The 22,040-nt window shown below is 41.1% G+C and overlaps 2 protein-coding genes across 3 annotated transcripts in view; one reads left to right on the top strand and one right to left on the bottom strand.

Annotated features, from left to right (window-relative positions):
- ada (adenosine deaminase) overlaps nucleotides 1-22,040 on the top strand; it is a 333,413-nt gene that overhangs the window by 59,583 nt on the left and 251,790 nt on the right. The window lies entirely within an intron of this gene.
- Nucleotides 582-7,082, bottom strand: hnf4a (hepatocyte nuclear factor 4, alpha). Of its 2 annotated transcripts, none has more exons than XM_034088224.2 (10): nucleotides 6,760-7,082; nucleotides 5,784-5,958; nucleotides 5,169-5,263; nucleotides 4,635-4,753; nucleotides 4,400-4,555; nucleotides 2,844-2,931; nucleotides 2,600-2,752; nucleotides 2,267-2,503; nucleotides 2,021-2,143; nucleotides 582-1,578 (listed from the first exon to the last, which is right to left on the bottom strand). In XM_034088224.2, the coding sequence occupies exons 1-10, from the start codon at nucleotides 6,845-6,847 to the stop codon at nucleotides 1,436-1,438; spliced, it is 1,377 nt and encodes a 458-aa protein (XP_033944115.1). In that variant the 5' UTR covers nucleotides 6,848-7,082; the 3' UTR covers nucleotides 582-1,435. The 2 variants fall into 2 exon arrangements, with proteins under 2 accessions (XP_033944115.1, XP_033944116.1); XM_034088225.1 differs by having other exon boundaries at nucleotides 4,635-4,741; nucleotides 6,760-7,077.

Raw genomic sequence — 22,040 nt, 5'->3', positions numbered from 1 at the left:
ACATGAAAACCCCCTGTGGATCACATGGCTCAAGTAGGCTACACTTTATTACGCTAGGTGGCAGAGTTTGCCTTCATATTGCACAGCAGTTATCACTGTCACGTCTCAAGATCTGCCAGGTATGCTTTCTACTTAAAATTACAAAATGAACTCTTAAAAATACTACATCTAACTACTGTATTCAAATGTGTTTTGCAAAGAAAAATACTATCTTTGATATCTTTTAATGGTGACTTTGATTCTTAAGTCTTACACTTGTGTTGTGTCAATGTAAGCTATGCTAAATGCAACACGTTGATATTAACTACGAACTATAATCATTAATAATTGATAATATATTACACTTATTCATCTGGAATATAGATATATCTTAGTACCCCCCTCCCTCTGTTTGAATCACTGCTACAGTATCTTTAATGACTTTATCAGTCTGAAGCAACCTGAGGCTATCAGTGAACAACCGTGCCACGTTGGACTATTGTTTTTTCAACGTCACGTCATATATCTTTATTAAGTTGTCAGAATAAGTTTTATCCCATTTAAAAACATTGATAATATAAAGAAATGTACAAAATGCAATGTAAAAATAGACCTTGAGATTTATTAATTCATCTTCACATTATAAGGCGAAACAATGCTATGTGTGTAAGGCAGTACAGGTTATGAGGCCCAGTTTAATACCATGACAAGGTACTGAACAAAAAATATAATATATATTTTCCAAAACCATTACAACATATTACTGGGAAACTTCTTTAGTGTGTCTGCCTGTGACTTTTACAAAGTGGCACCATAGAGTTCACTGTTTCTACCTTACATGTTCTACTGTTTAAATATATTTTCCAGTAAATAAAACAAACCAAATGTATTTTAATCCTGTTACATAAAAGATGAGGTCGTTCAAGTGATTTCATTTAGCTTTGATAAAATGAAGAATTCCTAAGTTCCTGACAACGAGTTGACACACTTTTAGCACTAATGAGCATAACATGAAATACTGTGCAACACTACATACACAACAATGTAAGGCCTGTTGTAACATTCATAAAATACTGACATCACGTCTAACATGAGCCTTACTGCACACACTGAGGCCATGCTGAAGGAAGTGATGTTACCCAATAATAAACTAAATATTTACAACAATGGACGTCTTTTTATGTATCGACCTTCCAGAACAACAGGATATTATTGATGCCTTGAGTTTTGTTTGGCGTTCACTGAGCTTAACTGCAGCTGCATGTGAGCACAAATACATCCCTGAAGACAAACAGCAATCTGCAAGGGACATATTTGCAATTACATTCTACATATAAAGCAACTTTATTGTTTCAGACAGGTTAACAGCTTCGATGCTGATTATGTATAAAGTTACATATAAAAACCCTGGTTTAAGACAATAAAAAAACTGAAGGAATAAGGGTTCAGAAGACTGTTAGATGGCCTCCTGCTTTGTAATAGTAGGCTGAGGGATGGAGGTTGGCTGCTTGGGCACGGTGGCTATGACCCCCTGAGGCAGTTTATAATGTTCAGAGCTGGAGGCAGTAGGTGGAGACGGGATTGGGCTTTCAGGAGTGGCTGAAAAAGTGGAACACAGAAAGAAACAGTCGTGACTTAGAGGGAGAAAACTGCCGCATAAGCAGGTGTATATTTACCATTCGTTGGGAGAACATGATTTGGGTGCAACACAGATAAGGAAATAAGCACTGTTGTGAAATTTCTCAGAGCATTAAACATGTTTAGAAAGAATAACAGAAGTTCTCTTTGACCGAATAAGCCAGATTAGTTTCCATGAAGAATGTAGAGGATTATTCTGCCAAGCCTGTTTGTCCTTCCAGCTACCCGACCAGGCTGCACATGTAGCTCAACCGTCTGTGTTCATTCAGACATGATTGAGTTCACTTAGATTAATCTTCCTGATTTCACTGATCAAACTCCCCAAAAGTCTGTTTTCGAACAGTGAAACAGCTGAATAATGAATCTTAAAGCCCACAACAGTTTACTTCATATTTCTGCTTACAGATTTGACCGTTATGGATCACTGATGGGATGTTGCTGGTCACTATAACATTGCTGCCGAGATGCTCCTGAACCAGGTGAGGGTGCAGAGAGTGAGGTGCGTGTGGAGCTTCGTTTGCAGAACCTTGGCGACAAAACACACAAACATACAGTCAGTCTTAATTCACTGCAGCATATATAACCACACAAAGAAAGCCACAGTCCTCTCAAGTCACGGTTGGCTACACATGATGTAAAAGATGCTCACCTCCAAGAAGCATTTCCTGCAGCAGGTTGTCGATCTTGGCCATGCCGAAGAGTTTGACGAACTGGATCTGTTCGATCATCTGCCAGGTGATGCTCTGTAGCGTGGGCAGCAGCAGGAGCAGCTCCCCGAAGCGTCCCCGCGAGTCGTACTGCCGGTCGTTGATGTAGTCTTCCAGGCTGACCTGCACCTGGTATCGCATCCGCTTGATCTTTCCAGGGTCACTCAGACCTTTAGCGTCTGTGGGCGAATAAACATCAGAGGGGTTTACAAAGAGAAGTGTGTTGGAGATTGAAAAGTGGCTAAGAGAATCCAAATGAAAGTCAGTAGCAGTACCTGGGTCAAAGAAAACTATGGCTTTAAGGCAGGCGTATTCATTGTCGTCTATCTGAAGCTCCTGGAAGGGAAGCACCAGCTCGTCCAGGATCCGCACAGCTACCCGGCCCACCTCCAGCTCCGGGCAGTTTCTGGGAATGATGTGGTCATTTCCTGCAGGGGCATCACATTTCTTGTTTGGTCCGTCAAAAGAGAAGTGGGCAATATGAGAGTGGTAAAGTAGTCCTTGAAGTGTCAGTCTTACCTAGTAGGAGGATGTCTTTGTAAAGCATGGACCTCTTTGCAGCGCCGAGCAGGAGGTGTTCTCCAGCGTGAGCTCGCAGCAACGCCACCTGACACACAGTTCATTCATTTACTTATTAGAGTGATGATAACTCTGCTCTGGGTGTCAAACTCAAGGCCCGGGGGCCAAATCCGGCCCGCGACTTCTTCTTATGTGGCCCGCAAGAGCTTGCAAAGAATATAATACGTTTATTATACTGTTACATGCCGATTTACAGAAGCACGTTGCCCATAAACTACATGTCCCACAATGCATCTCGTTTTGTGCCATGTGCACTGAAGAGACTTGCAATTATTTGCCCTGGACTTCTGCTTTCAGACGTAGTTCATTACTAAGTTATTATCCTATCTTATAATAATCCAATTCAGAGGCAGTAATGTAATATAATACATTATTTTATATAATATATTTATATCGTCTTAAAAGTTACAACCGGCCCTTTGAGTGCAACCATAATGCTGATGTGGCCCGCGATGAAATTGAGTTTGACACCCCTCTACATGTTTTCAATAGTTTGGTGTTGTATATTTAAGCAATAGCTCACGACAGGCCGTGGGAGATGCTCATTATATCACAGCTAAGGGGCGTGGTTCGGCCCGACGGTACACTGTTTTTCTCAGACGCGGAGGGATACCGACTTGTTGTGAAAAGTAACTTACAATTCTACCCGTGGTATACGCTCAGTATATCACGGCTAAGAACCAATCAGATTGCTTGATCTGACTTGTCCGTTTTATAAATTGTATTAAAGCTGCAAGAAATAGCTGACTAGCCAATTGACCGAGACATAATCGGCAACCATTTTGTAATTGATCAAACGTAAATGTAATCTTGATGTCATGATGGCAGACAATGCTGTTTTTAGCCTCTCAAGTACAGTAGAGGGATTTCTCTTGTATCACACTCAAGTGAATGTCTTTGAGTTTTGGACTGACAAAAGAAGACGTTTTAAACCGTGGCAGAAGACACCGGCTCCTTCACTGATACAACATCAGCAAATCAGTTACTACGGCCCGGTGATCTCACTGTTAATGATTCAGCACTTCATTTTCCGAGGAGGCAAATATATTTAGAACCAGCTCATCATATTCTAAATCAGGATTAAATACATTTACTGGTTTTAGAGTTTGATATTTGAAACTTTAAGAGACTTGCTTTTTAATGCATTTGATTTGTTTCGACTCCATTTTATTTATTTGGGAAGTGCATATCCTCTGAGTCCGCACCCTGCAGCCACGCTATGCTTTTTGACTGGTTGATGAGTGACCAGTGTCTAAACAACTATGTACTGTGTGTGTGTGTGTGTGTGTGTGTGTGTGTGTGTGTGTGTGTGTGTGTGTGTGTGTGTGTGTGTGTGTGTGTGTGTGTGTGTGTGTGTGTGTGTGTGTGTGTGTGTGTGTGTGTGTGTGTGTGTGTGTGTGTGTGTGTGTGTGTGTGTGTGTGTGTGTGTGTGTGTGTGTGTGTGTGTGTGTGTGTGTGTGTGTGTGTGTGTGTGTGTGTGTGTGTGTGTGTGTTACCTGGTCATCCAGGGGCAGGTCACAGAAGGCTGGGATGTATTTGGCCCACTCCACCAGCACCAGCAGCTGCTGCTTCATGGACTCACACACGTCTGTGATGGTGGCGATCTTTTTGGTCCTTATGTCGCCGTTCAGTATCGGAGCAGGGGAGGTGATCTAGACACACAGACGTGGAGTCAGTGGAGGCCTTGCTGCAGGTGATGAAGTGTGATTCCCACACATGAGTTAGTCGTACCTGTCTTGACAGCACGTCTGCCTGGATGAGTGCATTGATTGATGGTAAACTGCTGTCTTCATAGCTGGATCTCCGGGTGCTGATTCTGTCTCTTTCGTTCTGCACAGCTGAAACACACACTGATTTATAGTATCATTGCTATGTTGCGAACAATAATTCCACTTTCATGCAGTTTAAGCCTTAAAAAACAATCTCCATATCTGTGCAGGAACGCAGAGTCACTTAGAAGAAAAATAGGTCCTCCAAGGCTGTCACGTTTATCAGTATATGGCTATTATTGCCCCGAAATGTTTGCTCAGCATAAGCTGGTTAGAGACGCTGGCGCTCCATCGAGTGAACATTAACAAAGTACTACTCGATTGCAACACACTCAGGCGAGTCACGTCAATCCCGCGGGGACAGCTCACACACACTCAGCACTGATTCGCTGATTTCATGGGAAATTATCTTCTTCTGTGTTTGTCACCAAAACACATGGATTGAGTTTTATAGATTCCGTCAGCCTGCTTTGAAAACATGAAAAAAGGCTCCTACCTTCTTTCTTCATGCCGGCTCTGAAGCATTTCTTCAGTCTGCAGTATCTGCATTGATTTCGCTTGTCTTTGTCCACAATGCATTGTCTGTTGAACCTGGAAATCAAGTGGAACAGGTTTGTTTGTGCTGTCAAAGAATCCAAAAAGAACACGGAGGAGTGAAGCAATTTCAGCTGCAAAAAATAAATCGATAAAAGCTGGACCGAAAATTAATTGGGGACAATTTTGATGATGAAAGAGATTGTCTTTTAAGCGAAAAAGGCTTCACAAATGGCACGTTTAAGACTCTAAAATGTGATGATTTCAATATTTTCTTCAAAGTGAACTGAAAATCTTTGGATTTAAGACCATCGGTCAAACTTTTGAGGACATCAATTTGCATTTTTGAAGATTTTAACCAGCACTTTTTTCTGACATTTTAAAGCAAAAAGATGAATTGAAAAGTCAAGATAATCATCTGTAGATAAGTCACAGCCCAAGAAGACATAGGCTTCTTTTTCATGCAGTATTTAAAGCCAATTTACTGACACAATTATTTGGTTTCTCTTTCACTCACACATCAGTATGGCAACGCTTTGCTTCCGTCACAGTCAAACAAACCCACGTCTGTCCTCACCTGCAGGAGTACATGTGGTTTTTGCGGACGCTGCGTCTGAAGAAGCCCTTGCAGCCGTCGCAGCTGGAGGCCCCGTAGTGTTTGCCCGTGGCTCGGTCTCCACAGATGGCACACAGGCTGCCCACCCCCAGGTGTCCGCTGGAGTTCATGGTGGCACTTTCAGTCGGAGAGGAGTCTAAGAGAGGGGGAATACGTGTGTCAAAAGGTCAGCTTTAACACCAGGGGGGAAGTGTGTGTCAAAAAGCTTATTTGGATGGCACATGTTTCTGATTGACAGATTTGAGAAGGTGTGAACGACTCATAGTGAACACATTGATCAGCCTGATTAAAAACCAGCCTTCACGAGGATCTGTGACCGACGTGAGTGGCTCACACAGAGTCAACAGCGCGTAATTGATGTCGGCTTGATTGCCTCTTTAAAAAAAAGGCAATCACCGGAGACACCAGACAATCAATGAACCGTAGAGTCTGTCATGGCATAGATGGAAGATGTCAGGATCCATCACGAAATATAGAAACGTGTAACTGAGGAGAAAAAGGGGTGGTAAGTCATGTCCTTCCCTTGTGTGGGAAGTCAGGATCACGGCCAGACTTCATGGGAGACTGCATATTAAAACATGCCGGTGTCCCTGTGAACCCCGTGTTCTTCACTTTCACCTCTGTGGGAACAGACCGTTCGTAACAGGAGACCATGAGACTCTGCTTCATCAGTGGATGAATATCAAATCCCGTCTCGAATCTCCACAAGCTCAAACGTGCTTCAGAGTGTAAAGCAGATTCTCGTCAATCAAAGTCCCTTAATGTTTTACTGTCCCGGTGATAAAACAAATAACAAGAAGACCACCGCTCGGGGTCGTCCCCAGATGGACAGATGACCCCTTTGTATCACCTCCTCACGCCAGTCCTCTCCTGACCAACGTTTTAAATCAGTAAAAGTTTCAAAGTTCAACGCCAGGGTTGCATTTACGTGACTCACCTGCGCCCAAGGGGAGCACTTGCATGTTTTCGAACTCCAGCGTGGTGTAGGCTGGGTCCAGAGCCTCGCTGTAGTCTGCCATGTCCATGTCTGCCAGTGCTTTGGACAAACAAATTCTCAACTACCTGACAGAGGCGCAGAAAGACTTGTCCAAGAAGCTAATGTCCCCCCCCTCCTCTTCTCACACCTCCACTAACCCCCCCTCGGCCTTTAGCTCCGCCCACTGACAAGGTTACCTGTCCCAGTGGAGGCTGATGGGGACCCACTGGTGTCAGAGAGGAGCCCGGTGACTGACAGCCCTCTCCCTCGTGCTGAGAGGTGGAGTGTCTCTGTGGTTGATGGTTAACTAGCTAAGCCTTCAATGGTGATTCACAGGGTTGTTTCTTTTTGCCAGAGATAGTTGTTTGATATCTGACATATCTCCTGGGTCCTCTTGTCAGTAAGGGATAAACAATTTCTCCAAGAGAGTTAAGTCAGTTCAATCCTTTGCCAGATCACTACTTCACCGGCTCTTTTTTTACAGCCAGCCCTTTCTGGCGCATGCTGTTATCACAAGCACACAGAGTTACAGCGGCTGCATTATAAAGCTATAAGAGCAAATGAAGCTGCAGCTTATCTTCAAGTGTCTGCAGGGAAACCCAAAGTCACATAGCGAAGTACTCGAGTTTAGAGCAGTTTTTAAGGTCGTTTTGAGCAGTTTTTTTATGTAGTCAAGACCATTTTTTAAGGTAGTTATACTTGAGCATTTCTATCGAATACTACTTTCTATTTCCACTCCACTATATTTCACAGAGAGACAGTCTCCTACATTCATGTGGGGGCCATTGGCGGATATAAGACACTGTGACTGAGCAAAATGTTATGAACTACATTTCACCACAAACAAACACTTGGATCAATGAATACCCTGACACACAATATAGGATCTTTCTTTTTGATTAAAATGCTTCTTATGTGTTAATGAATCAATAAGGATGATGTGTAATCTATGGTAGGGCTGCTCAATTAATCGTATTTTAATCGCAATTACGATTATGGCCTGCAACGATTACGAAAACAACGGAATCGAAATAAAACGATAATTATTTTTTTTTTTTTTTTTTTTGGGGGGTTTTCAGTTGAGTTAAACTTAAAGTTCGGGGTAATCAACTGTTAAAAACATACTGTTCACATTTTTTTCAATAAATGGATGTTTTCAAAGTAAATGGATAATCGTGATATCAATTATTGACCCACATAATGGAGATTATGATTGTTGCCATAATCGAGCAGCCCTAATCTGTGGTAATCTGAAAAGGGTCCTTTCTGTGAAATAAGTACTTTTACTTAAGTAAGTGATGTTGTAAATGATGTTGTACTTTTGGGTTTGATTGCAGGACTTTTACTTGTTACAAAGTCTTCTTACACAGTAGTATTTCTACTTTCCGAAAGTCATATTCAGACCTACAAATCTGAGTTAATTCCTGCTTAACTAGCAGAGGAAATAACTCCTGCTTAAGCAAAGTGATGCCTTTATGTAAAAGACTTTATTGTTTGTGAAAATGCAATTCTGAGTAGCTCAACACTTGTTTTTGGAAAGGCAGCTGGTTTGAATAAGCTTTTCTACCGTAGACCTACAGTGTCACTTGGGTTTGAAATCATCACGTAACGATGTATTACAGTACAACAAGAGGAACTTCTTTTGGTCATTAAGGATTTAGAAATATTGCTCAGCTAATTTAAAATGAATGTAATGGTAGGAATAAAGACTAGATGTGATAGGCAGACTATAGGTTGAGTTAAAAGTGAAATGCAACAATTAAGTGGTTTAATATAAATGCAAATTTGATCAAGTGCCTCAACATTCACATTTCCAGGATCATTATGTATTTTGTGAAATCATCCGGTTTTAACTATGCAACGTCGAACTAAATTAGAACAATTCTCAACAGAAATACTTAAATTTAACCGGCCCCACTTAGTGTGTTTACATACAAATATAAACACTAAATGTATGATTTGTTAAAACACAATTACGCACCATTATATTGTTTCATTATGTATTTGTCAACTATTATAACTGATGTGTAAACTAATGAATGATTGGTCGAATAGTTTCTATTAATTCATTGCATTAGTATTTAATATTAGCATGTCCTAGGGGAGTGTTTAATCCATTGAAATGTGGATGAAGTCTGCGGACTAAATCTAAGAGGTCCCTTTTACACTCCTGAAACTGAGCATGTGGTATTTTTTATTTACATGTATAATGATAAATCATAACATGTAATTAAAGCTATGTTATACTGTGATTTACTCACTAACTGGTAAAACACCAGTAGTGGATTTTTCATAAAAGTAGATGAATCTGTGAACAAAGACATGAATAAACACTTACTTATTATAAACCTTATTTAACACAACACTTATTATGCTAAGTAGGGGAAGTTAAAGCTTGTCGGGGCGGTGGTGGCGAAGTCGATAGGGACTTGGCTTGGTAACTGGAAGGTCACCAGTTAGTCAATGTATTGAACATGTCAGAAACAAAAAAATATAACAATAATATATATATATATATATATATATTCTCTTTTTTTCACTCAGATTAATAATTATAAGAAAGTACCAACAAAAAAAATAATAATAATAATTTTCAAATATTCTCTGTTCATGTTCAACAGGGGCAAGAAGAAGCTTAAAAAAACTTTCAAAAGTTCAAGTCCCGGAAAGACCAAGTGCTACCGAGGTGTCCCTGAGCAAGGCACCGTTCCCCACACTGCTCCCCGGGCGCCGTTCAAAATGGCTGCCCACTGCTCCAACACTAGGATGGGTCAAATGCAGAGAAACCGTTTCCCCACGGGGATTAATAAAGTATATCAAAATAAAATAAATAAACACTTACTTATACCTCAATGGTAACTGACCTTATTTAACACTTATTATGCTAAGTAGGGGAAGTTAAAGCGATGTGTATAATAATGAACTGTTAGTTATTACTAACCGTGAGTAAATCATGTCACATTTTTATAGAGAACGTGATTAAAAAAAGGCACCCATCCTTTCAGTGTTTGTGGGTGCTTCTCTGTGACTCCTCACTGAGCCTGGTTGTTTTTAAGGAATAGATGATCTGCTGGCGCACAGTGTCCACCCCCACGCATGTCACACAGCAAACAGTAGTTGTGTATTTGAAGAGAAAGTGCCAGTACATAGTGGCAGGTCAACAATCCCGAGTTCAGGCCGAGCATCAGAAGCCCTGTGTGCGTGAACTTGTTAACCACACACTCAAACTATACTGAGGGCTCATAAAAGTATTCCTCTTGCAGCAGACAAACAGCATCTGATCAATGATTACAAATAGACAGAAAAGCCCCTCTTCGAGTAATCCAATCAGAAGTGAAAATGGAAGTGATCAACCCGTGATTAAACCACTATTCTTCCCTCACAGATTAACATTAACTGATCTTTAACAACCTGATTAACTCAACCAGGCTCGACGACTCATGATCAGAGATGATTAGCGCCTTCTCGATGATTATCTCGCATCAAATAGAGTCAGTGGCAGCGAGTCGTTGCACATGTGTGTACAGAGGTCGTCCATTACGACATTTCTTCGCGTTCGATCCGTGCTAATCTTCTGCAATGCCCATATTTGCTCAAGAAGTGTGCTGATTATTTCAAAGCACGGAGCACAGAGGGGGGGGGGTGAGCACGGGGAATCAGTGTGGAGCTACGACTGAGTCACTCAGAGCACATCTTATCTCCCCCGTCATTAAAGTGCTTTTATCGCTGCTGCCATCTTCACATTCTGTGAACTCCTCAAGGAACAGTCGTATACAGGTCTATAAAGCATAATCTGTCAGGTTACAACTTTCTTAATCACGAACTGACAAACTGTTCTGATGTGTTAGATAGAGGACAGGTTAGCCACGAAATCTCCTTTAACCTATCTGCGTTTTGAGGTGGGGGGTTTGTGCTGACTGACTGCACACGATGTCAGAGCACACAGTGACACGTGCACGTGGCTGTACAACTCAAATACCTATACAATACAATTGTATTCTGGCGACATTTTCTTATGTTGTCGCAATATTTAAACCGCAGAGCCACAGACTGAGAGCTCTACAGAGACCCAACAGGTCCTGCTGCCATATGGGAACAACTGTTCATCGGTCTAATGCATGTCTAGATATTAAAGAGGCCCCATCATGGTCATATTTGTATCTCATGCCTCCACTGTGACATTTTGACATGCTGGCAAGACCTGGCACAGTAGTCAAAACAGCCTATGTCTTACTTCACGACACACACACACACACACCCACCCACACACCATTTATACATCACTTCAGGGGACATTACATTGACTTACATGCATTTCCTGGAGACTTAACTTAACCTTAACCATAACCAACACATGCCTAGGCCCTAACCCTAATCCTAACCAAGTCTTCACCCTAAAATTAAGGATCCCCCTCATGGGGACCTCCAATTTGTCCCCATAAGGGAGGCGAGTCCCCACACGTGACTGTGTAGACAGATTTAGGTCTCCACAAGTATAGTAATGCCAGGCCACACACACACACACACACACACACACACACACACACACACACACACACACACACACACACACACACACACACACACACACATACACACACACATACACACACACACAATGCATGTCTTTAATACTAATTAGCTATTGTTAAACTAAACAAGATAAACTAAGACGGTGAACATTGTAAACATTCACGTTAGCGCGGAATGCTAATGTTAGCTGTGCCTGAGCGTAATGAGGCTCTCTTACATTGTACAGTATATATCACATTAAATAACTTATACAAGTTAAGGACAATAATTCAAATCTAAATGTAACATGTAAGTTACACATTGCTATGCTTGTGTATAAGCAACAGTTCTTTTTGGATTAAAATACTGAAACTCAATGGAGGCCAAAATATTTGAGCAATTATTTTAATCAAAAATGTACTATTTGTATAATATTTAATACAGACAATATACAAATGTGAAGGTTAAACATGTCATGCAAGGCAGTAGAGGTGGTAGTCTGTAGCTCTGTGATGTGTGTTGGATAGATGAACATAAGTTGATTTAAGTTTTAGTCAGTAGTGTCCTGTGCCTTATTTCATATATATATTTGAATTCCCTATTGGATTCAATCTGTGTCTTTTTTTTATTATTCCTTTCTTTGTGTGTGTTTTTTATGTGGGTGAATATTTAAATGAGTGTGTTATGTGTACTTTGTTTATGGCCCAATAAAATAAAATCCCATTTTTCATCTAATTGTGATGTTTTGAAGCACAAAACAAACACGTGATACGCAGACATCCAAGCTGAAACTGTATTCCAACACAGCACTTTGATAATGGCTGCCACTGACATCCACTGGCTGACATGTAGCTGTCTAATAGCTGCTGCACGCAGTGGGCGGCTGCCATGTTGATATGTGATGGACCAGAGAGAGCTGTCTTATAATCAGTCACCCAAACTCCTGCCCCGGGGCTAAAAGTCAAAGGATCGCTGAGACCTGATGTAACACTTGTGTGATTCTCCCCTTTGAAACTTCAAACTGTGAACAAAGTCCTGTCTATCTTTTGAATAGGAATCTCCGACCACTGACCAAACTCCATTTGCAACAGCTGCCTAGTTGTACCTTCTCCTCAATGACTACATTTCATTTCCCCTAAGCCCGATCTGAAAGGCAGGCGGCCTGGAAAGCGACCCCGTAAAGTAAATGAAAATACAGGACCTAACATCTGGGATAAAGAGACGACCACTGTGGCCTGGAGGAGTTTATAACATGTGGAATATATACTGACCGGGGACTTTAATTTTGTTTCTTTCCAAAAAGAGAGCTGCACCACATGGGGGGAAATGTGAGTGTTGATAAGAGGGAAACAGAAGGAGACATGTGCTGGCTGCAGCAGATGTGAGGCTCTGCTCGCTCTCCTGCAGGAGATGAAGCAGATAGGTGAGTAGGGTGTCATGGCAAAGACCTGGTCAACAGATAACTGTCTGCAAATAACACGACTTATGCAAGCTTCTGTGGCTGACCGCGGGGATATCGTGGCTTCCACTGAAATATCGTCAATGCTTTCATTAACATTGGTTATTTGTGAGGATTGATTTACCAATTTAAAATAAAATAAGAATGTCTTTATAGCGGGTTCATTATGTTATAGCTTTCTCCTGCTTTAGAAGAAACCACTTTACGTCAGTTACATAGCTTATTTCTATTTGTCCTGTTAAATGATAGCATCGTATAACTTAAATGAAGTTAATCTGTCCTCAGAGGCCTACACACTCTGTAAACTAAAGCACGTGCACCCCCAGTAGAAATGTTACAGGTGTCGTTTTTTTTTCTTTTTCGATACAAATGAAAAATGATATCACAGATTTAATCAGATTGCCAATCAGATGCCTTTCTGCGTTATTTAAAAGCTCAAATTTTACTTTAAAATGTAAAAATATGTTGTCTATCTTCTGCCATTTAACCTGACCTCTTTGTATGAAGTTGATTTCAATACATTTCAAATGGAAAGACGTTGAAATCATGATATCTTTGGGGAAATAAAGCAGTTATCATATGTTTTCTCATCAATTATGATTATTTGTTCTATTAGGATAATGAAAAATGCTAGTGTCTATATATTTTCTTAGTATTTTATAATATTATGGGGTAATGCAATAAGATTAGGTCGATAAATTAAAGAGGTATGGTTTTGGGATGAGATTTTTTGAGTTTTTTTCCAAACTATTTTTGAAATTGTGACTTTGATTCTAAAACATATGGAAAAAAAAAATTAAACTTATGGAATGAAATGAAAGGCTTTACACAACGTTGAAAGACAACCACAGCTTTGTAGTCCTCATGCACAGTTTACATATTTCCACACAGTAGTGTTTTAAGCTGAGGAAACATCCTCAAGTATTTTGCAGAGAGATACAAATCTATAATCTACAAAAACATGCTTGATGTTGTTTCACATCCAGTCAGACTGACAAACTCAAGTAGCCTCCGTTCCACCAAATAAGTAAACAATTGCATCAATAAACACAAAAACTCATGCAAGACGTAAATCAATCACAGCGGGTGATAAGGCGCTGTAATCATTAACTGTGTTTTGCTGAGAATTCGTTTTGACTGCCGGCCCGATCCCCTCCGTCAGCAGCTCTTATCTCTCCGGTTCTCTCTGAGGCCCTTCAAGCTGCAGACGATCGATACGCATCTAACCTCCACAGCTTCAATAACAAGGCACTGTATTAGGGGAGTCAGAGCACGAGCTTAATCAAAGAGGGCTGCGTCTTAAATTGAAATCTGATTAATTGTGACAACATTACACACGTAGAAAACAAACTAAAGACAAGAGGTGAACACGATAGCTGTAAACTCCGTGCAGCTTATCAGTTTCCTTTTCTGGCTTCAAACTATGCTAAACTATGCTAACTTGCATTGTTTCCTATCAAAATACGTTCAATTCAACTCCATTCAAGAAGGCAGACACATAATCATTGTTTGTCCGGCTTCAGTCACCCAGATTTTAGTTTGGACGGTTTGGCCTGTCAACGGGCAATCAAATATTTCTCTATTTTATGGAAGAAACACGCAACTCCACAGCGTAATTGAATACTTCACACAAGTTAAAATGGTAAATAAAAGCACAAAATGTCAGCCAAATGAATTAACACTAAATCCCCCCCAAAGATATTAAGCATTGTGCAGGATTATAATATTATATATTTGTATTGTTATCTTCAAAGTAATGTTAAATTAACAATAAAAGGTCAAGGTGAAGCTACTTTTAACGATTATAAACAGCTGGGTACTTGAATCCATGACATTGCAACATTATTTATAAGTTTTGCATGTGAATACAAATGAAACTGCAGCTTTAAGATATATGTCCTGGAACATTTCCAGCTGACATGTTAAGTGAAGCAGTAAAAGTATGAAGTAGCAAGAAATGGAAATCCTCTGATTACTGGAAACTGGTTGAAATTATAATTATGTGCGGTTAATGTAATTGTTCTTTTTCACTAAGTAGCTCAAATTAAACCTCGAGTCTTGAGTGGACTCGGTAACCTTTCACCACTGCCAGTACAAATTAAATCACTGCTTATACTGCCCTCATGTGGACACACGGCACAACACATCCAACTCACGGCAGTAAACCAGGCTGACGTGTTTTGAGCTGAATGCTGAATTACTGATTTACCATCCTAAATACTGCATGCATAGAATCCAATAATTGGGATTTTAACGAAATTGTAGGCTAACAGATTAATTAATCATTTTCCTCAATGAAGCATCTCTTGTGAACAGTCAACATCTAGAGCTTTCCGCTCCTGCAACTCACTTCTTTTAAAGATTCCAGCAGCATTTTTGAACAAGGAAACACACACAACACTATTGTACTTCAGCGTGCAGCAGCTTTACTTCCATCGGCTTTAAGACCCTCACCCTCGCTTCTAGAATAATCGACACACACCGGTTCCTGAATCTCCCAGCCTTCTCTCTCGGTGTTTCCGTCACTTGTACCTGTGTCTGTGAAGTGCAGCGTCCCATCCTGGCCGTACATCCCTCTGAAGGCCTGACAGTGGGCCGGCCAGCGGACAGGAGGCCCCTGAGCCTCGGCGGCTCTCTGGGGCCCGGCCAGGCTGAGGCCGGCTGGAGGAGAAGAGGCTGTTCCTGGATAGTGCTGCTGTTGGGCCGGGGCCGGCTGTAAGGGCCCAACGCGCCGGGGGTAATCCCCCTAATGCCTGTCACAATGAGATTTGATTGGAGACTTGAACACCCGGATTAATGGTGTCAAGTGAACAGTGTGTAATACCTATGCTCCTAACAAAATGCTAATGGCGATTTCTGCCTCTGAGGTACAGCTAGATCATATTTTTTAATAAAGTTCATATTCAATTTCACTTTGTTAGCTGAGGAATTTTCAATAGGACTCTTTGATCTTGAAATAGTTTGGCTGTTTTTTAAGCAAAGTTACCAGAAGGTTTCTTGTTGCTCAGTTGTATTGCTTATTGTAATTAAAAGTGGTGCAGACAACACACTTTGCGTAAGACTATCTGCAGCCCCGACATTGAATTTATGTGCTTGAGCCTAAAACCCCTGTACCTGCCTAGAGAATTCTCTGCACTGTTTATATTCCACCCAGCGGGAACGCAGCAAGTGCAGCAGCTCAAATCACTGACTGTGTTCACCAGCAGCTACTACCAGGCCCGGTTCTACGGGGGTGCATAAGGGTGCATTGCACCCTCAGTTGAGGCGTTATGCACCCTCATTTGAAAAATGAAAAGTGAAAGGAAAAAAAATTAAAAGTGAAAAAAATATATATCTAAAGTGAAAAATATTACATATATAATAACAATAATAATAATAATTGTAGTAATAATAATAAGAAGAATATAGTCAATGATGGACATCAGAAAATGGTTAAAACAACCAGCCCTTATCGCCAGCAGTAACACTGCATTACCCGCGGCCACTGTGGTGGACACTAACGCCCGACTCGCCGGCTTTGCCCGCCTCGCCCACGGAGGCGGAGCAGCCGCAGCTGTCTTCTTTGCCCCAAACACCGCCACCCCTCGGCGGCCCGCAAGTGCCAGAGGACCTCTGCAAAACAGAGCCTGCCCAGGTATATTTAAAAAAGTACCCAACTCGCCTGTACAGTGGGGTAAGGTGCTCATTTTGTAGCTCACGGTTTCAAAACGGAGATTGGCTGGAATATTCCTGTAAAAAAGATGCCATCTTCTGCTATGCATGCAGACATTTCGGTTCAAGTACGTCAGATGCTTTCACCACAACTGTACCAGAGTACCAACCGCTGTCTCCTGGTACTCATCTGAGTTACTCACTCACTATAAATGAAATACTATATGACAGTAAAACAAGAATAAAGTTTAAAAGGGGAGTGATTTGTAAAATATCCATAAAGAAAAAGAAAATCTGTTTACAGTTCTGTTTCATATGGGTGTTGAGATGTATCCATAGATCTCTTCATTTTGCTCTCAAAGTGCACCAGATTGATGCTTTTAACTTCAATATTTAAAAAAAAAAAAAAATCTTCCCGGGGGAGCATGCCCCCGGACCCCCCTAGAGGAGGTTAGGTCCACTCTTCACTTATAAAAATAGCACTTTACCACTGCACCCTCTCTAATCTCAGATGCACCCTGAGTCATTTTGTTCTGGAACCGGGCCTGGCTACTACACACTCCTGACGCTCCGGTTTTTATTCTAGGGGACTTTAATCATTGCAAACTTGAACTGTCACTACCCGGTTTTCAACAATACGTTACATGTGAGACCCGGGAAGATACAATTATAGACAAATGTTACAGAAATGTGAACAACGCATATGTGAGTAGAGCCAAACCCCCACTTTCGAACTCGGACCATAACACTGTTCATCTAATACCTACCTACAAAACGGTTCTCAAGCGAAGTAAACCACAGACCAAGACTGCAAAGGTTTGGACCAGTGACAGCATAGAGTCTCTTAAAGGATATGTTCTCTCTACTGAGTGGAGTATCTTTCATGAGATGGACGTGGATACTGCTACTGAGACGGTAACTGACTATATACAATTCTGTGTTGACAATGTGATACCTCAGAAAGAAATGACTGTGTACCCCAACAACGAACCATACATAACTAAAGAGGTTAAGGACTGCATCAATCATAAAAATATAGCTTTTAAAAACCGGGATAAAACGCAACTGAAATGTGTGCAAAAGGAGCTCAACCACATGCTCAGAGAAGCTAGAAGGAGTCATTATTGAACAGAACTTTTCTACAATGAACTCCAAGGAACTTTGGGACACTATGAAGGCAATCACAAATATGACTCCAGCTAAAAACTCTCTGTACCTCTGATGACCTGCAAAAAGCAAATTAACTGAATGACTTTTTCATGAGATTTGAAACCCAGGACTTCTCCTCTGAATGTCCAGACATCTTAGAGACAATCTCAGCTACTGACCAGGATGAAAGGGTGGTGATTGACCCTTTAAAGGTCCGATCACTTTTTAAACACACCTGTACCAAGAAGGCCACAGGGCCAGATGGCATCTCTGCATTCCTCCTCAAGACATTTGCAGAAGAACTGACATCAGCATGGTGTCCCATATTTCAAAGATCTGTTGATCTTCACACCATCCCCACCCTCTGGACACAATCAATAATAAAACCTGTCCCCAAAAAACCTTGTCCAAAGGTAAAAAATGATTTTAGGCCTGTGGCATTGACATCCATTGTCATGAAATGTTTTTGAGAGGATCATGGTGCCGCTGCTAAAGATGGAGGTTGATGTACATTTAGACCCTTTTCAGTTTGCCTACAAGCAAGGGCGTGGCACAGATGCTCTAAATCAGGGATGTCAAACTCAAGGCCCGGGGGCCAAATCCGGCCCGCGACTTCATTTTCTGTGGCCCCACAAGAGCTTGCAAAGAATATAATATGTTTACATGCTACTTTACAGAAGCACGTTGCCCATAAACTACATGTCCCACAATGCATCTCAAATTTGACTTTTGTCAAAATATGCCTTTTTTCTCATAAATAGATTTTGTTTTCAAAATGTTACTTTTTTTGTTTTGTTTTTCCAGAATGTGGCTTTTCTTTTAAAATCATATTGTGACATTCTCACTGAAGAGACTTGCAATTATTTGCCCTAGACCTCTGCTTTCAGACGTAGTTAATTATGAAGTTATTACCCTATCCGATAATAATCCAATGCAGAGGCAACTATGTAATATAACACATTGTTTTATATATATTCAATATTTATGTGTCTTTTTTTATATATTCTGAAAGTTACAACCGGCCCTTTGAGTGCAGCCATAATGCTGATGTAGCCCGCGATGAAATTGGGTTTGACCCCCCTGCACTAAATTGCATCACACACCTGGTCACTAAACACCTGCGACCCGAAGGCATATGTACGCCTACTGTTTGTGGATTTCAGCTGGGCTTTTAACAAACTGCAGCAGACTCACATCTTGCTTCAAAAACTGATAAAGATCAGTATAAATCCTTTTATCTTGAAATGGTATTTCTCGTTTTTAACCAATCGCACTCAGCATGTCAGGGTCAACAATGCCCTCTCAGAGCCCCGGACCATGAGTACAGGAGCCCCCCAGGGTTGTGTGAGCTCCCCGGTCCTCTTCACACTGTACACAAACGACTGTACGAGAATCCACCCGGAGAATTATATCATCAAATACTCAGATGATACAGCCATCCTTGGCTTAATGCACAAAGGCAACAGTTCATCGGCTTATCGCTCTGTCTGAAATAGAGAGGTTTGTGCAGTGGTGTGATTCTAGCCATCTAGTGCTGAATGTGAAGAAGACTGAGGAGATGGTGTGGGACCCAAAGGCAGTGGGTGACCTTAGCCCGGTGGTTATCGACAATGAACCCATAACTCAGGTCAGCTCCTATAAGTACCTTGGTGTCCATCTGGATAATACACTCAGCTGGAAGGTGCATGTTCAAGGTCTGTGCTCTAGACTTCAACAGCGGTTGTACTTTCTGCGTCGACTCTGGGCTTTCGGAGTCCACCAGAGGTTCATGTTACTGTTCTATCATGCAGTGTTGGAGAGCATCATTAGGTATGGTGTTACTGCCTGGTATGGTTACCTGACAGTGCAGTCAAAGTCACAGATTGCTCGCCTGGTTCAGACTGCTATGAAAATTATGGGGGTTAAAAAACACCCATCTCTCCAAAACACATACGAGCAGTCCATTATCAGACAGGCAAACAAAATGGTGTCTGATCCCACCCACAGACTCCACCCAGAATTCCAGCTCCTACCTTCTGGTAGAAGATGCAGGGTTCCCAAGAGCAGGCTGAACCGCGATAAGCACTCATTCCTACCTATGTCCATTAAGCTTCTTAACATTCACATGAAATGAGATTTAGTCAAATGTAATGAAATGTACTTTTTAAATGTCGGCCATGAGGTAGTGCAATAGGGCGCCATTGTCAGTATGTGCGTCTGTGTATTGTGTTTGTTCAAACGGTGTATGACTGATGATATGTGTATGTCTCTTAATGTCCACTATGTTTGTATATGTATGCGGAACTGCAGGACGGAGTCCAGAACAAATGTCCTCACGGGGACAATAAAGTAGATCGTAAATGAAATGTAATACTTCTACGCTTTGTTTTAGCACATTTGTCTTTTAGCCTATAATTCCCCAAAGGTCCAGTTGGCCCAGATTGACTAGCAAGATACATTTCAATTATATATATATAAAGTATTTAAAATGAGCTCAACCTTTACCAGCTGATAGATACAATTATGCATTTATCATAACAGTCATTTAAAATATTTGATTTTGAAATGGCCGCTATATGCATAACAAGTCCTTTTGGTACTGCCATTGCATTTAAGTGTACAGCGAAAAGTAAGATTTTTCAATTTTCATAACAACTGGGCAACATCGTCTGCTGGAGATGATCTTGTGGTACGATCAAAAGCTCCAAACCAATAGAAAATAAATAAATGGACGTGCCAGCAGTTTATAAACTACCTGCTCCAACGTTAAAATCTCAAATGGAAAGAATTTGCTAACCTATGAATGCGTCAGTAATATATATATCACTGACTGACATGTTGCTGCCTATACTTTTAGCTGATAGTACGAGAGTCAAATGATGATGCTTTTGCGAATGAAGTCAAATATCTTCATATATCTCTTTCGCTACTTTCAGTTCAAAACATTGAATACAAACGTAACAGCAACATCATACTGTATATGACCAACATTATAACAAAATGAGAGCATGAAAAGCCTTGCTGTCTTGACAGGCAGAGGTTTTTATTAGACGTGTTAACTCAGACGGTGTGTATCAGGGGCCTCCGTCGGGTCATTCGGCTCTGAAGGCAAACAGATTTCTGCTGAGGATCTGTTGAACGGCTGCTGTTATGTTTACATTCACAAAGTGATTCTGCCAACAGCGCAGCTCGGGAGTTTGTCCAGGCTGCGACCGTTGGGCCATTAATCCCATATGTCTGACACAAGTAATGTGTGCTGCACGAGGTTAGTTGCATCGCTAATAGGAACGTTTAAAAGCTTTTCTCTGCACATTATTTAAAAAGAGACTGTTTTGGGACAGGAAATAACTCCTGGCCTTCATTATCATATTTAAAGTGGCACTTATAATCTAAAGAAAGTGCTGAATACGTATCGCCTGCGAGAGTCTTAATGTCAGCACCGTTTTGCAGCAAACTGAACAGTGACTTGCAGTTTGTTTGGACAAAGAAGCACTTTATAAACCAATCCAGGCCAAAAAGAGGCTTAGTGTAGGCAGCTGCCAAAGAATGCATTTGGAACATAAACGTCTTGGTTTTGGAAGATTTGTTGAGAATATGGATAAAAAACAAAGTTGCTACTTTACTCAAAAACAATGCAAAGCAGGTGAGACAGTGCTCTGCTCAGGGATGAAGAAGGCAAAGAGGTGACCAATGCTATAGTCATTATTTTAAAAAACAGGATCCCACAGTATGATAAAACCCACTTTCTTCAGTCTGCGTACAAACGACACGACTTTACACATTGGAAAATGCGTGTAATAGATACGCTAAAGTCCGATTTTGCGTGCCTATCATACGCCAACTATTCTCATTGAGTTCTGAGTCCGAGTTTTGCGTGCATATGAGACGCAAATGGATACGGTCGGGTCTGAGAAGACCGGAAGCTGTGTGGTCCATAAAAACATGTTATTACTCAATATCAAGCCACGATTATTGATTTGATTTTAAATCGTATAATGTCGGACTTTTTTTGCCGTCCGCTCAGAGCTTACAATAAACATACAATACACATAAATTGTCAGCTGATTGCGTTCTATTGCATCAAATCTAAAGGATAAAGGTGATTAAGACAACACGTATCAATGTTAGTATTTAGGGTTAGGGTGCCTGAAACGCCTCCATTGGACTATTTAGTTTACTTCTGGAATACAGTGACATCACTATGTAACACTTTGTTTTGCTAGCGCTCCAACACATTGTACGTGATTGGCTAAGGGGCGGGACATCTTTAAGTAGTTGACCAATCACAACAGACCCGGCCAGCTAACCAATCAGAGCAGACTGGGCTCTGGTTTCAGACAGAGGGTGAACAGAGGTGCTGCAGCACAGGCAGTATGAGAACAAGAAAGAGCTTTTTGAACATTAAAGCATGAAGACATGTAGAGACACTACATACTAATATCAACCTAAAACATTTTAAAGGTGACATGTCATGCTTTTCCGGTTATTGCCC

This window comes from Pseudochaenichthys georgianus, chromosome 7, assembly GCF_902827115.2.
Source record: "Pseudochaenichthys georgianus chromosome 7, fPseGeo1.2, whole genome shotgun sequence".
NCBI lineage: Eukaryota > Metazoa > Chordata > Actinopteri > Perciformes > Channichthyidae > Pseudochaenichthys > Pseudochaenichthys georgianus.
Note: the sequence above shows the minus strand (reverse complement) of the source record. Positions and strands in the feature narration are given on the sequence as shown.

What these genes read in the sequence shown, in the direction of transcription:
- hnf4a (XM_034088224.2), bottom strand. Translation starts at nt 6,847, where the DNA reads ATGGACATGGCAGACTACAGCGAGGCTCTGGACCCAGCCTACACCACG. An exon ending in AGTGCTCCCCTTGGGCGCAG is followed by an intron (nt 5,959 to 6,759) that starts GTGAGTCACGTA and finishes CCCCTCTCTTAG; the next exon opens with ACTCCTCTCCGACTGAAAGT. An exon ending in GCAGGAAATGCTTCTTGGAG is followed by an intron (nt 2,144 to 2,266) that starts GTGAGCATCTTT and finishes TTTGTCGCCAAG; the next exon opens with GTTCTGCAAACGAAGCTCCA.